Source organism: Siphateles boraxobius, unplaced genomic scaffold (assembly GCF_051911475.1).
Source record: "Siphateles boraxobius isolate OS27281-9 unplaced genomic scaffold, OSU_SipBor_1 2, whole genome shotgun sequence".
Lineage (NCBI taxonomy): Eukaryota > Metazoa > Chordata > Actinopteri > Cypriniformes > Leuciscidae > Siphateles > Siphateles boraxobius.
The window spans coordinates 4,525,929-4,540,826 of NW_027508810.1; the positions used below are offsets into that span (position 1 = coordinate 4,525,929).

General features: G+C 39.5%; 1 protein-coding gene across 1 annotated transcript; it reads left to right on the plus strand.

Annotated features, from left to right (window-relative positions):
* The first annotated feature begins 178 nt into the window (after window positions 1-178).
* On the plus strand, window positions 179-5,830 carry tmem129 (transmembrane protein 129, E3 ubiquitin protein ligase). Its single transcript, XM_077235730.1, has 4 exons — window positions 179-518; window positions 2,873-3,347; window positions 4,015-4,174; window positions 5,454-5,830. Exons 1-4 carry the CDS (start codon window positions 314-316, stop codon window positions 5,700-5,702), a joined length of 1,089 nt encoding a protein of 362 aa, XP_077091845.1. The 5' UTR covers window positions 179-313; the 3' UTR covers window positions 5,703-5,830.
* Window positions 5,831-14,898: the final 9,068 nt, after the last annotated feature.

Genomic DNA, 14,898 nt, shown 5'->3' on the forward strand with positions numbered 1-14,898 from the left:
ATGGATATAAATATGGATTTACAAATAAATATCAGAATATATCCTAAAACTTTTATTTTATATTTCAGTGCGGCTGTGACTTTTATTTTGAATTTCATCATTGCCACGTCCACTATTTGTCATTAAATAGCTTCAAACATGCTGATTGCGTTAACTGTGTTTATAAGCTGTTCACTGACACATTCTAATTATTTGTAGTTATGTATGCTCGACACTAGGTTTAAAAAATCCAGGATATTCGTTGCTTTTTGCGAGTCATTGTCCTTTTATTTCACGAAGTTGCATCTGGCTTCACGCTCGTGTAGATGTAAACATGGACAGGCCGGACGCCACATTTACTCTTGCTTATATGGTATTTGCTTTGTGTTTTGTTTTTACGCCGAATGAGTTTCGCTCTGCTGGTTTGACGGTTCAGCACATGTTCTCAGAGTGGATAGGCAGTGAAGACATCAGCTTCATTCAGCACCACATCAGACGAACAACACTCACGGTGCTCTTCCACTGCTTCCTGCCGCTGGGTATGACACTTTCTGTAATGGTTAAAATTAATTGATGTAGTTTGTAAAACGTATGTATTAACAAGCACACAGTTTGAAGTCCTCGTGCTGTTGATGTTCTACCAAAAATCGCAGCATTTTGGTAGAACTGTTGCTATATTATTTTCACACCACACAGATTTAAAAAGCTTATATAGCCCATATTATTGTCACATGACCATGTCACGTGCAGATGTAGATCATCTGTGTATATTCTCCCTATACACAATGTTGCATAACTTACTGTACTGCAGTTTGCACACTATCCTGATTATTTTGAAGCACGGAAGTATTAATAGAAGGCGCGAGGATTCAGACTCATCAGCCAGTTATCGTCTAGTAATGCTGCAAAATTAGTCAGATTTATAATCGCAACATTTATCTGGGTGACTGAATGTGGGAAATGTTCAGTAAACAAAAGGGAATCATAATTTGCGGATTGGATGGGATAGCAGTTAAATTTAGGGATCTAAATTGACCAGTTTATTGAATATTTAGACATTTTATTTTTATTCAGACTGAGGAAAAATATGCAAATTGGTGCAGATGCTGCTATTTATATGGACAAGTAGGATTAAATTAGTATAGCCTGTAATGCAAACCAATGAGATAACTTTATATAACAGTTGCATGGAGAAATTAAGCTTTCTCTGATTGTTTCGAGAAACAGGGCCATCTTGTGGCAGGTCAAAAAATTATAAGAGCCTCCGTTCTTTTTTTCATTAAGGTACAATATGTAATATTTTTGTATTAAAATACAAATATTACACTTGCACAGTGTTATAGATTTCATTCAATTGTGATATTACATTATCCTAAATGTTTCCAAGAGTTTGTAAATTCAGATAAATTCACAATTTTGAATAGTTTATGCGCCTGACAACAAAAAGCCTGATAACACTCAATGTTGTTTTCTGATAATATAATTAACATATTAAAGTATAAATGAAATGTAACAATAATTATAATAACACTAATTAAAATAATACCGACAGAGCGGTTTGATGTAAGTAAATTATGTATTTTATGTTTTTTATACTGTTTATGGCAGAGTGTAGGCTATGGTAATGTAATATAGGGTGGCTATATATAAAAATGTTAGTAAATGGACTTGAACTTCCTAAGGAGTAGTCTGGGTTCAAACATTTCGACACATGTTCTCATGTGACTGGAAAGAAAGTGAGGCTTTGTTTTTCATTGATCACAGGTTTCTCTGAAAACTACGCGCTTCAGAACTACGCGTTGCAAACTCGATAGATCCACGCTTTGAAGCTTTTGTCGTATGTAACATCACTATATACAGTATAGCTACTTGGATTAAATGCATGTAACATTTAAAGACAGACAATGATCTTTGCAACGGAAGTGAAGGGCTCAAAACTAACTTTAGTTGGACATCTGATTTGCATTAGATGTCACTTCCAATAATATATATTTATATAATTTAAATTTAGTTTTATGATCAAAGCTCTGTATTTTTCAAATCATATAATGCAATGGAATACAGTGATTGAGAGAGGAACAAATACATTTTCCTCAAAAGCCTGATGATTCTTTTGCCTCATATTTGATACTTACATTTGAACAAGATTTTTATATTTAAAAAAATCAAGTAACGTTCATCAGTAAACGTTCATCTTGAAATATTACTAACAATATAAAAATTATTCTTACGTTTTCAGTAAAGATTAAAGTAAAAAGTAAAAAGACACATGAACCACAACCTGAAAGGGTGACGTTTTCACAATTACATTAAAAGGCCTTTTACTTGCTAAAAAGTGTAACCTATCAATCAGACAACGTGTAGAAGGCGTTTAGTAGATTGTTCAAAAGATTTTTCATAAAGATTATAATTTAGAGGCCTTAGAAATGTGCCTATCAAATATGATAGAGTAGGCTTGATAGGGTTTGTTTTTCCTCACATGAACAGACAGACAATGATCTTTGCAACGGAAGTGAATCAGTCAAAACTAACTTTAGCTGGACAATAACTTTATTCTAGAGTTGCTGTAAATCCAAAACAATCTCTGTTACTTTAATTTCCTATTATCACTGTAAAGCTGCTCTGAAACAATCTATATTTGTTAAAAGGGCTATATAAATGAAGGTGACTTGACTTGACAGTGTTTCTCATCAATGTGCAGTTTTCATGAATGCAAACTCTCACGTATCCTGGAGACGGACCATTTTGCCCTTGTTGTGCACGAACAGATTCAGTACATGAGTAATGGATCCCCCAAGATGAGGCAGATGGTGTTTGGGGTCGTGACAGCCATTGACCTGCTGAACTACGTGGCCCTGTGTGATGATAACACCATATTATAATTGTGTTGCAGGATACTACATAGGAATGTGTTTTGCAGTTCAAGAACAGAATCTCGTGTACATCCATCATGCAAGTCAGGGATGGCAAATATACTTTGGACTGTCACTGGCCATCCAGCTTTTGAGTTGTGCACTGGCTTTCTATTGGTCCAGACGTGGTTGGGCGAATCACCCGATATGTCGAGCGCTCAACACACACGCTTTACCACGCTCCAGCTGGAGGGCCGTCGCCTCGTCCATCAACACAGAGTTTCGCCGCATCGACAAGTTTGCGTCCGGTTCCACGAGCGCGAGGGTGATCGTCACGGACACCTGGGTGATGAAGGTCACGACGTACTCCCTGCATGTTGCCCTGCATCAGGACTGTCACCTGACCGTCACAGACTCCAAACATCACAGCCTGTCTCCAGAGTTAAACACGCCGGTGCAAATCGTCACCATCACTGTTGCCAGTATCAATCCCAGAGTCAAGCCTTTCGACATAAGGTAATTTCCAGTGTTGGGGAGTAATTACAAGTAACTTGAGTTTCGTAAATCAGATTACTTTTTCAAGTAACTAGTAAAGTAACGCATTACTTTTAAATGAGTTACTTTTTCAAATAAGTAACGCAAGTTACTTTATTTTTCCATTAATGACTGACAGCTCTCCTGTCCTCATGCTGAGAGAAAGTATGAGTAAATTGATGGTTAATGTGAGCATTTACTCATTTCACTGGCAAAAAACATATTCAGAATTCCTCAAAAGGAATATAATCAGTGAAATGCAAAATCAGAATACTACGCAAACCTCCAATAATTAGAGACTGTATGTTAAACAAAACAAATATTTTTGTGCATTTAATCACCAATGTACTTGTGCTGACCTTCGATGATTCAGTTAAACTGAAAGGATTGTTTGAGCTGCGCCCATGCGTGAATTTGCATTAGCCTTATTATTTGAATTTTGGCCAAAATATAGAACTTAAAGTATAGAACATTTGCCCAAAAATAGTTTGATTTAGAAAAACAAAACAAAAAAGCCCAGGTGAGAAAAAGTAACGAGGGAGTAATGCCTTACTTTTCATATTAACTTTCCCCAACACTGGTAATTTGATGTTTAGGAAATGGATGTTTTCCTCAGTGATGTGAAGGGTCACTGTACTTTCTCTTGCAGGCTGAAATCCACTGAGTATGTCGAGCTGCAGGAGAAACTGCACGCTCCCATTAGAAACGCCACCAATGTTGTCATCCATCTGACCATGGGTGAGCTGTTTTTGGAGACCTTTAAGTCATATGTGAGGTTGAATGAAGTCTACAGGTGTCCGAGTGGCCAGGTGAGCACTGAAACTATCAGCACACACTGTTCTCCACTTCTTTTATAGCGGTTTCACAGACTCCTTCACTAGCGTTTGAAGACTTGAGCGAAAGCAACCGGCTCCAAGAAGAAGCACATAGAAATGAAGAAATTAACAATTACATTTAAATACGGTTCGATGAATAGGTAGGCATCACAGACTACAGCATTTATTAAACGTGCTCTAAGCGATGTCGAGTGACGTCACTTCTTGTTGACGTTCGAAGTATTGTCAAACAAAACGGAGACTAGCTAGACCCTCCCTCCTCCTCATCCGCACACCAACCCCCCAAACCCTTCTTGTCGTTTATTGGCTGGAACAGTTTATGTTTCGTGGTGCGGGTTAGCCCAGTTTGTTTTTGTGGAGCCTGGGGTGTCTGCAGAGACCGCATTTTTTTACAGTGTGTTCAGGGGACAGGCAGCTAGCGGATAGTGAGGAGATGTTTGCTGTATGTGACAAAAAAGGTTTTGACCTAAAATACGCGTGACATCGCTTAGAGCACCATTAAATCTAGGGTAATATTCCACATACATGCTTTTTTTTGCATTTTAACTTTAACTATTAATTAACATCAAATCAAATAACAACAGTAGTGCGTTTATAATTTAACATTAATGTTCATTGTTCGATCAATAATGCATTGACTGTTTGGACCTGTTATTGTGTAATCCATTCAGCAATGGTGGTTCTGCATAAAACGATGTCATATCTGAATGGGCATATCTGAACTTAATTGCATCATGTGCAATGCTTTATGGGAGTCCATTGCTGTGTTTGAAATCGCCCCATCATTCACTATTCCCTACTTTATTATGAAACTATGCAAAAGCGGCAGCTCACTAACTGTCAGAATTCACTCCCTTGTTTTCAATCACTACTCCAAGTGAACATAGTTTGCATTATGGGTATTCTCTAGCCGTTGAGTGTACATCGGTTGTGCACTCGCTATTGTGGTGCATTATGGGATTGAATAAATGGCACTTGATAACGTATACTATGGTTTCGGACACCACTACAAAGGGCTGGGCCCTATTTCCTTGTATAGGAGGTGATTTCGGACACAGTCCATGTTGTCAGTTTGTCGATGGGAGTTTACCTCTGCAACCCAGCTATTAAACTCTTTCAATGTCAGGCAATCAGGACAGAGGCAAATTAATTAGTCTGAATTTACTTGAATTGGTTGTGAGAATGTTTATTTTTACTTCTGAAACGTAGTGCGTTTTTTTAAAAAGCTGTCAACTTTGCTTTTTCCTGTTAGGAACTTGAACCATGTATTGGATGTATGCAAGTCAATGCCAACGTGAAGCTTGTGCGACTGTGCCAGGGCGACGGCGAGGGCGAGTGCCAGCAGTGCTACTGCCGCCCCATGTGGTGCCTCACATGTATGGGCAAGTGGTTCGCCAGTCGGCAGGACCAGCAGCAGCCCGAGACCTGGCTGAGCAGCAGAGTGCCCTGTCCCACCTGCAGGGCCAAGTTCTGCATCCTCGATGTGTGTCCCATTAACTGAGGATCAGTGCCTTTACAACACTGAACCTGGTATTTCTGAGCACTTCTATGTGCTTTTTCGAATCCTTTGTGCCTCCCAAGCTACAAACATATCTAATGACAGTGTCCTGTAAAAGCCAGAAGAAACAATATATTTGATTTTACTTGAACACAATAAAAACACACACACACACACGTATATATATATATATATATATATATATTTCCTAAATATGAAATTACCAGTGTTGGGTAAAGTTACGCAAAGTAATGCATTACAATATTGTGTTACTCCCTTAAAAAGTAACTAACGTTACATTACTTTTGCGTTACTTTTTCTCACCTGGGCTGAGCTTGTTTGGTTTGTTTTGTAAATGTTCTATATTTTAGCCAAAATTTAATTAAGGCTGAAGGAAATGCAAATTCACTCATGGGCGCAGCTCAAACAATCCTTTCAGTGTGTGTGTGTATATATATATCTCATTTTTCTTTTTTTGTTTGTTTTACAGTTATACAGATTCACCCTCCATTTCTCATTGCGATATTGCAAAAATCTTAAATTTTAATTACTGTATGGGCAACAAAATAAATGATTTTTTATGTATGTATATACCATCATTGTCATATTTGTTGCAATGATTTTACAGTATATTTATTTCTTTGGAGGAATGTGCCTAAGGTCTTGAAGATATCGTCACAGTGGCAGGACTCAACACTGTTCTGCTGACCTGGGGTCAGTGTGAACGGGTGTCAGGCCACTTCAAGCTTAAATGTAATGTGACCATGATAATGTTTTCTTGACATAGACATAAATGGGATTTTGTTCAAATTGCAAAAATGTGTTGTGATATTCTGCTTTTGAAAGCATCAGTGTGAATGTTGTACCACAGTGTGTTTATTTAAAATTTTAAAACTTTTAAAGAACGTTTAATTATAAATAGCTAGACATTTTTTGTGAGATTCACATTTTTTAGCAGAAATGAAAATGTATAGAATTGATGTAGCATACAAAATATTCACATAATTTTATCACATGCACCTTGCCTTATTTCAAACCTTGATAAATGGAGAAACTTCATGTTGCTTCATTCTTGTACTAAAGTCTAATGTTTTGGACACATGACTTCTTGTTTTTTGTTTTCTGTATTCTGTAAAATTCAGTATTTTTAGGGCATTTTATGATACTAAATTATATTTATGCAGTAGTTATGATCCATTTATTCACTTTTTGAGCATGAACTTGAAAGTTAAATTTACATCAAACTGTCATATCTTGAATGCTTTGGAGCGCAGAGTTGAGTTTGTTCTGAGTTTGTTTGACACTTGGCAGATTATTGCTGAAGTGAAAAAAGTTTGAAAGTTAATTTAAAAGTTGTCGATTTTTGCATTTATTATTAAAAAAAGCACAAAAATACTTGATGCAATGAGATCCAAGCGAAGCAATGATTATATCAGTGATCAAATTTGAATAAGGAATAACAAATTTATTACGTAGAAAAAAGTAAACTTATAAAGGCAAATTAATCACGTAAATATTAAAAATGTAATAATAGCAAGTAAGTTTAAACAAAAATAAGATCCATCTTAGTCTAAAGTTTATAATAAATTCCATTGTATGTAACAGATGAAGATTGTCAAGATCAGAGTATAAAAAAGATAGGAAGAATGAAAGGAGAGGTAAAAGTAGAAAAGAGCAAAATAAGAATGTATAAGCAGGAAACTTACATCCTCCTAAACTTGTGTTTTGGTCTGATAAGAAAAGGTTAAACACACTTATTCATTATGTGTAACGGCTAGTCAAGTCAAGTCATCCTCATTTATATAGCGCTTTTAACAATGTAGATTGTTTCAAAGCAGCTTTACAGAGATAAACATATAATTTAAGGTAACAGAGATTGGTTTGGTTTTATAGTGGCTCTTGAAAAATGTTTTTTCCAGCTAAAGTTAGTTTTGATTGATTCACTTCCGTCTAAATTATCATTTGTTATTAAATTAGGGGCCGCTAAGACGATACCGTTCTCTCTAAACAGACTTTAAACGTGAACCTGTGATAGACGCTGATGGCGTTCACATGCTCATTAAGAATTGATTCTATAGTTATGTGCGTTTGAATATATGTGCGCAGGTTTGTAATTCCTTACAAACCATGCCTAAACAAACTACTTGTCTATAAATTTTGATGCAGAATTTTTATTTCATCTTATCACTTTGGGTAGGTATGTGAACCGAAAAATTCCACAACGCTTTATCTGTAGAGTGGCATAGGGATCCTCCATAGGGAGAGGCTAGTTGGCACTTCAGCACTGCATTGTCATCAGGTCCAGGCGAAAGTCCTTCGTCAGATCTGGAAACGGCCTGGATCCAGCAGGCTGCGGGAAAACCTCGGGATAAACAAAGACACTAAAATTAGCGTAGATGCCATTCTTCTTATGATGTAACGAGTACATCAGGATATGAGGGAAGTGTTCCCAGTTCCGGCTGACCTAATCTAAGCAGCCTAATATTGAATTATAGAAGGCTATAGAGTGTTATGTGAATGCTAGGTCAAAGAGATGTGTTTTTAGTCTAGCTTTGAACTGACAGACTGTGTCTGCTTCCCGGACAATGTTAGGAAAATTGTTCCAAAGTTTTGGTGCTAAATAGGAAAAGGATCTACCGCCAGCAGTCGATTTATATATGCTAGGTATTATCAACTGGCCGGAGTTTTGAGATCGCAATAGACGTGAAGGACTATAATGCGTTAAGAGCTTGCTCAAGTACTGGGGAGCTAAACCATTTAGTGCTTTGTAAGTAATCAGCAATATTTTAAAATTTATACGATGTTTAATAGGGAGCCAATGCAGTGTTGACAGAACCGGGCTAATATGGTCGTACTTCCTGGTTCTGGTAAGAACTCTAGCGGCTACGTTTTGAACTAGCTGTAGTTTGTTTATTAAGCGTGCAGGGCAACCACCCAGTAGAGCATTATAATAATCTAGCATTGATGTCATGAACGCAGGAACTAGTTGTTTCGCATTTGTCAATGAGAGCATATGACGTAATTTAGATATATTTTCAAGATGGAAAAATGCGGTTTTACAGACACTAGACACGTGACTTTCAAATGAAAGATTGGTATCAAAGAGCACACCCAGGTTCCTAACTGACGACGAAGACTTAACAGAGCAGCCATCAAGTGTTAGACGGTATTCTAGGTTATTACGTGTGGAAGTTTTTTGTCCAATAATTAGAATCTCTGTTTTTTCAGAATTTAGTAGTAGGAAATTACTAGTCATCCAATTTTTGATATCAACTATGCATTCCGATAATTTTGTGAATTGGTGAGTTTCGTTAGGTTTGGAAGAAATATAGAGCTGAGTATCATCAGCATAACAGTGAAAGCTAATTCCATGTTTCCTAATGATATCTCCTAAAGGTAGCATGTACAGAGTGAACAGCAGCGGTCCTAGTACTGAGCCTTGTGGTACGCCATACTGAACTTGTGATCGATAAGACATCTCTTCATTTACTGCTACAAACTGATAGCGGTCAGATAAATACGATTTAAACCATGCTAATGCAATTCCACTAATGCCAACATAGTTTTCTAGTCTATTTAAGAGAATGTTGTGGTCAATGGTGTCAAATGCAGCACTAAGATCAAGTAACACTAATAGAGAGATACAACCACGATCGGATGATAAGAGCAAATCATTTGTGACTCTAATGAGAGCTGTCTCAGTGCTATGGTGCGGTCTAAATCCTGACTGGAAATCCTCCCAGATACCATTTCTTTTAAGAAAGGAACACAGTTGTGAGGATACTGCCTTTTCTAGTATCTTTGACAGAAAAGGTAGATTTGAGATCGGCCTGTAATTGACTAATTCCGTAGGATCAAGTTGCATTTTTTTAACAAGTGGTTTAATCATAGCCAGCTTTAAGGTTTTTGGTACGTATCCTAGAGACAAAGATGAATTAATGATGTTAAGAAGAGGATCTATGACTTCTGGAAGCATCTCTTTCAGTAGTTTAGTCGGTATAGGGTCTAACATACATGTTGTCGATTTAGATGAATTAACGAGTTTGCAAAATTCTTCCTCTCCTATGGCAACAAATGAATCAAATTTTACTTCGGGGAGACTATAATGCACTACCTGATGTGATGCTGTAGTAGACGGTTGCATAGTTATAAGATTGATAATATTAGGGACAAAATTATAAGTGAAGAAGTTCATAAAGTCATTACTGCTGTGTTTCTTGGAAACTTCTGGGCTTGAAGCTTTCTTTTTCGTTAGTGTAGCCACTTTTTCAAATAAATACCTTGGATTATGTTTATTTTCTTTTAATAGGGTTGAAAAATAAGCAGATCTAGCAGCTTTTAAAGCCTCTCTGTAAGCAATCGAGCTCTCCTTCCATGAAATCCGAAATACCTCTAGTTTTGTTTTCTTCCAGTTGCGCTCCATTTTTCTGACTGCTCTCTTAAGGGCCCGGGTGTGCTCGTTGTACCACGGTGTTGGACTATTTTCTTTAATCTTCTTTAAGCGCAACGGAGCAACTGTATCTAAAGTGCTGGAAAGGAGAGAGTTAAAAGTTTCTGTTGCAATATCAAGTTCTTCTAAGCTATCTGGGATGCTGAGACGATGAAACTGATTAGGAAGATTATTGATAAAGCAATCTTTAGTGGCAGAAGTGATAGGTCTAACATACTTGTAACACGGAGTTGGCTTTGCAGCCTTGGCTAAATGTAATTTACATGAGGCTAGATAATGATCTGAGATGTCGTCGCTCTGCTGCAGAATTTCAACAGCATCAACATTGATTCCATGTGATAATATTAGATCTAGAGTATGATTACGACAATGAGTAGGTCCTGACACGTGTTGTCTAACTCCAATAGAGTGAAGAATGTCTTTAAATGCCAATCCCATTGCATCTTTTCCATTATCTACATGTATATTAAAATCACCAACAATTAGGACTTTATCTGCAGTCAATACTAATTCTGATAGAAAGTCAGCAAATTCTTTGATAAAATCTTTATGGTGCCCTGGTGGCCTGTATACAGTTGCCAGCAGAATTCTCAAACTTGATTTATCGTTTACATTATATATTTTTACATTAAGCACCAACACTTCAAAAGAAATATATTTTAAACTAGTTTTTTAGTGGTTTTGAAAATATTACTATAAATTACAGCAACACCTCCCCCTTTGCCTTTCAGGCGAGGTTCATGTTTATAACAGTAATCATGAGGGGTGGACTCATTTAAAGTAATGAAATCGTCTGGTTTTAGCCAGGTTTCTGTCATACACAGCACATCTAAGTTATAATCTGAGATCATATCATTAACTATGAGTACTTTTGAAGTAAGGGATCGAATATTCAGCAACCCAAGCTTTATCGTTTGCTCATCTGTATTATATCTATTTTTTATTTGTTGAATATCAATTACATTTTTAACCTTAGATCGGTTTGGACGTTTTTTGGATTTCCTAATTCGGGGAACAGACACAGTCTCTATATGATGATATCTAGGTGAAAGAGCCTCTATGTGATGGGATTTATCTGACCTTGGTGACGCGAGGCCGCTAGCAGACGGTCGGTTTAGCCAGTTTGTCTGCTTCCTGACCTGAGCCCCAGATTGTCATGTTTTGTCTCTAAGACTATGAGCCAAATTACTAGAGAGAAGAGCAGCACCATCCCAGGAGGGATGAATACCATCTCTTTTAAACAGGTCAGGTTTGCCCCAAATACTTTTCCAATTGTCTATGAATTCTATATTATTTTGCGGACACCACTTAGACAGCCAGCCATTGAGTGATGACAATCTGCTAACTATCTCATCACTCCTTCGAACAGGAAGGGGGCCAGAGCAAATTACAGTGCCTGACATCGTACTTGCGAGTTCAAACACCTCTTTAATATTAATTTTGGTGATCTCCGACTGGCGGAGTCGAACATCATTAGTGCCGACGTTAATAACAATCTTAGAGAATTTACGATTAGCATTAGCCGGCACTTTTAAATTTGCTTTGATGTCAGGCGCTCTGGCTCCCGGCAAACATGTGACTATGTTGGCTGGTGTCCCTTTTTTTCACGTTTTCATAGTGCTCAGGTGACACAGGTGCATGATATGAATAATAGATGGAATCAATGAAGCGAGAGGAGGAAGCGTTTGTGTAAGAGGAGGATGTTCTTATTGAGAATCAACAGATGTTTAGATGTTGATGGTTCATTGAAAATAATATAACTTTACAGTCAAAATGACCGAGATCAGTGATTGCTTCAGTTGAGCTCAAGAGCTTGAGTTTTTCTCTGGCTGCTGTAACTGTTTATATGATACAGTCATTATTGCAAAAAACCCAAGAGGAACTACATGGAAAATCTGTTGGGTATTCATTGACGTTGATGATATATATATATATATATATATATATATATATATATATATATATATATATATATATATAATCAAATCCCAAAATTTATCACTGATAAAAAATGTGTTTTTTTAACTATTGCCATATTTAGTCACACATGGACATCAAGATTCAGCATATGAATCTCAACAATGGTGACATGCTTTATGCTGCAATGCATTCTGGGAGCTACCATAGTGTAAAACACATCCATGGTTCCCAGCATGCATTGCAGCATGAAGCATGTCACCGTTGTTGAGATCCATTTGCTTATTCTTGATGTCCGAGTGACTAAATATAGCAGTAGCTCGAAATGTTTTGAGCACAATGTGTTTTTAATAAAAGGATCTGATTACCACAACAATGTTTGATCCCTTGTTATAGTTTCACAGTGTTTATAATTAAATATTTAAATTAATTTGATGATCTAACAAACTTTTGTAATACACCTTAAGATGAGATCTGTGATCCAGGATATTCAGTGATGATTATTCCATCAAATCATACCCAGCATTTCACAACAGTGTTTTAAAACTAACGTTATAAAGTCAAGAGCCCAGCTAAAGCAAATACTGATCTCCATCACGGTGACTGTAAAATTATATTATTTTCAATAATCAACATCTAAACCGTTCCCCATACGATTATGGGGAAAACCTCTTTTCCACGAGATATTGAAGCAAAAAATTATCCTTAATTTTGAATTAATGTATAACGCTGTGCAGCAGCATGCAGACATAGGCAAGACGGCTTGCACGCCTATTGGCTGCCCTGCGGCAACAGCAGCCTATCGAGAGTGGCCCTTCGTGACACATATCCAATGGGGGCATTTCACGCCCATTTCGTCACGTCCCGCCAGAAAGGGCGTGGTCTCACTCTATAAATATAGCTTGATTAGGCTGGTACACTGGTTTTCATCGCCGAAGCGAACCAGAGCTGTGTATGCATGGCAAGATACGCAGTACTCTTTCCCTCTCTAGAGAGAACCGAGGTTACGTTAGTAACCGAAAACCAAGTCTGGTTTGTCCAGAGCGGAGCCACAAGCAGCACTGGGCATCCGTTTTCCCTGATCCGTTCCAGCACTTGAGGCAGGAGCGAGACGGGGGGAAAAGCATAGAGGGGACAGCGGGGCCAGACGTGGGCCAGCGCGTCCTTGCTCTTGGAGAAATATTTCAGACAGTGAGCGTTCTCGTGGGACGCCAACAGGTCCACCTGCGCTCTACCGAATGTCTCCCACAGCAGTTGGATCGTCTGCGGGTGCAGCGACCATTCCCCTGCTGGGACATTGTCTCTGGACAGTCTGTCTGGTCCCAGATTCAGGGCGCAGGATCCATGCCATGGGCGGAACTCGTGCTTTCAGCCACAGCTGCAGTGGGCGCATGCGAAGCAGACCCAGCTGGAGCACTGAAGCTGCTGAGGCCATGAAGCCCAGTCTTTTCTGAAACCTTTTGAGCTGGACTATCAAGCCGCAGGCGGAAGGATTTCACGGCGTGCTGAATGTCCAGTTCGCGCTCTGGTGACTGACGCGCTGTCATGGACAGCGAGTCCAGCACTGTTTCCAGAAAATAAATTTTCTGGCTGGGAGACAGCGAGCTCTTCGCCCAATTGACTGTGAGACCCAGATTCTCGAGATGCTCGAGTAATGTGGCCCTGTGTTCTATTAGCTCTGATTGTGATCGAGCTAGAATCAGCCACTTTTTATAATATTCAGCACCCACTTCGATACCCCGGGAAGCTTTGCCCACGCATCTGCGTGAAAGGCTAGAGGTAGAATGAAATCTGGGCTCTGGCCGGCATAGCGGCGGCCGGAGAGCTCTGGTGTGCTGAGAAATAGACACTGTGTTTGCAGTGTGCGAGGCGGGGGAGTGCTGATCACAGCGGGCAGCCCGACCGCGCTCAGCTTCTCTCTGACAGGTTGTGGAGAGACGGCGAGCGGGACGAGCCCCGTGGGGTTCGGCATGTCTGTGAGGGAATGTGGGCGCAGGATAGCGGGCACACTCACTGCACTGAGAACACTGTCGGCTCGCGCCGACTGAAAATGTGTTGGTTTCGTTTTTACAGAAACCGTAGGACATGCTTCGTGTAGTTTTTGTGGGAACTGTGTCGTGGGCACGTACACTACATTTATTGCACAATCGACATGAGTCGATATTATTTGTGCTAGCCCTGTATTGTGGCGGGCTGTGTCTGCGTGTGGGAATGGGCACTGAGACGTGGGCATTCTTGCAACACCCATAACACCATCGGCGTGGCCGGAACACCAGAAAATACACTCTTTATTGGATTTATCTGGGTAGCCGTAAAAACGGCTTTTGTGTGGAGGCAAGCGCGCAAATGGACCGGCTTGTTGGCTGCTAAATATGCTGGAACAGTCACATTGCATGGAACTGGACGAGCGAAACGTTTTGGTGAAAATACGGCCGCAGCAGGATTTGAACACCGTCGCTTTCCTAGAGAGGCTAGGAAGGCTTTGAGACCTCGGGCTTGATTTCGATCCTCGGCCGGGGCCTGCGCTGAGGGGGGCGGCGTCCAGCAGAGCGAGAGCGCGGTCTCTGTTCTCGGGGCCTGGCGGCGTTGAGAAGCGGCGGAGGCGGGTGGTGCAGGTTGCGGCTGGGAGCTCCGGGCAGACGGCTGTTTAGAGCGACCTGCTGCGGAACTAGAGCGCTTCGGAAGGAAGTGTTTCATCGCCTGCCATGTCTTTTGAACCTCTTGGAATCTGTCCACAAAATCTTTGACGGCAGATCCGAAGAGGCCAGTTGACGAAATGGGCACGTCGAGGAATACAGAGCGCTCCGCTTCAGTCATTTCAGACAGCGTCAA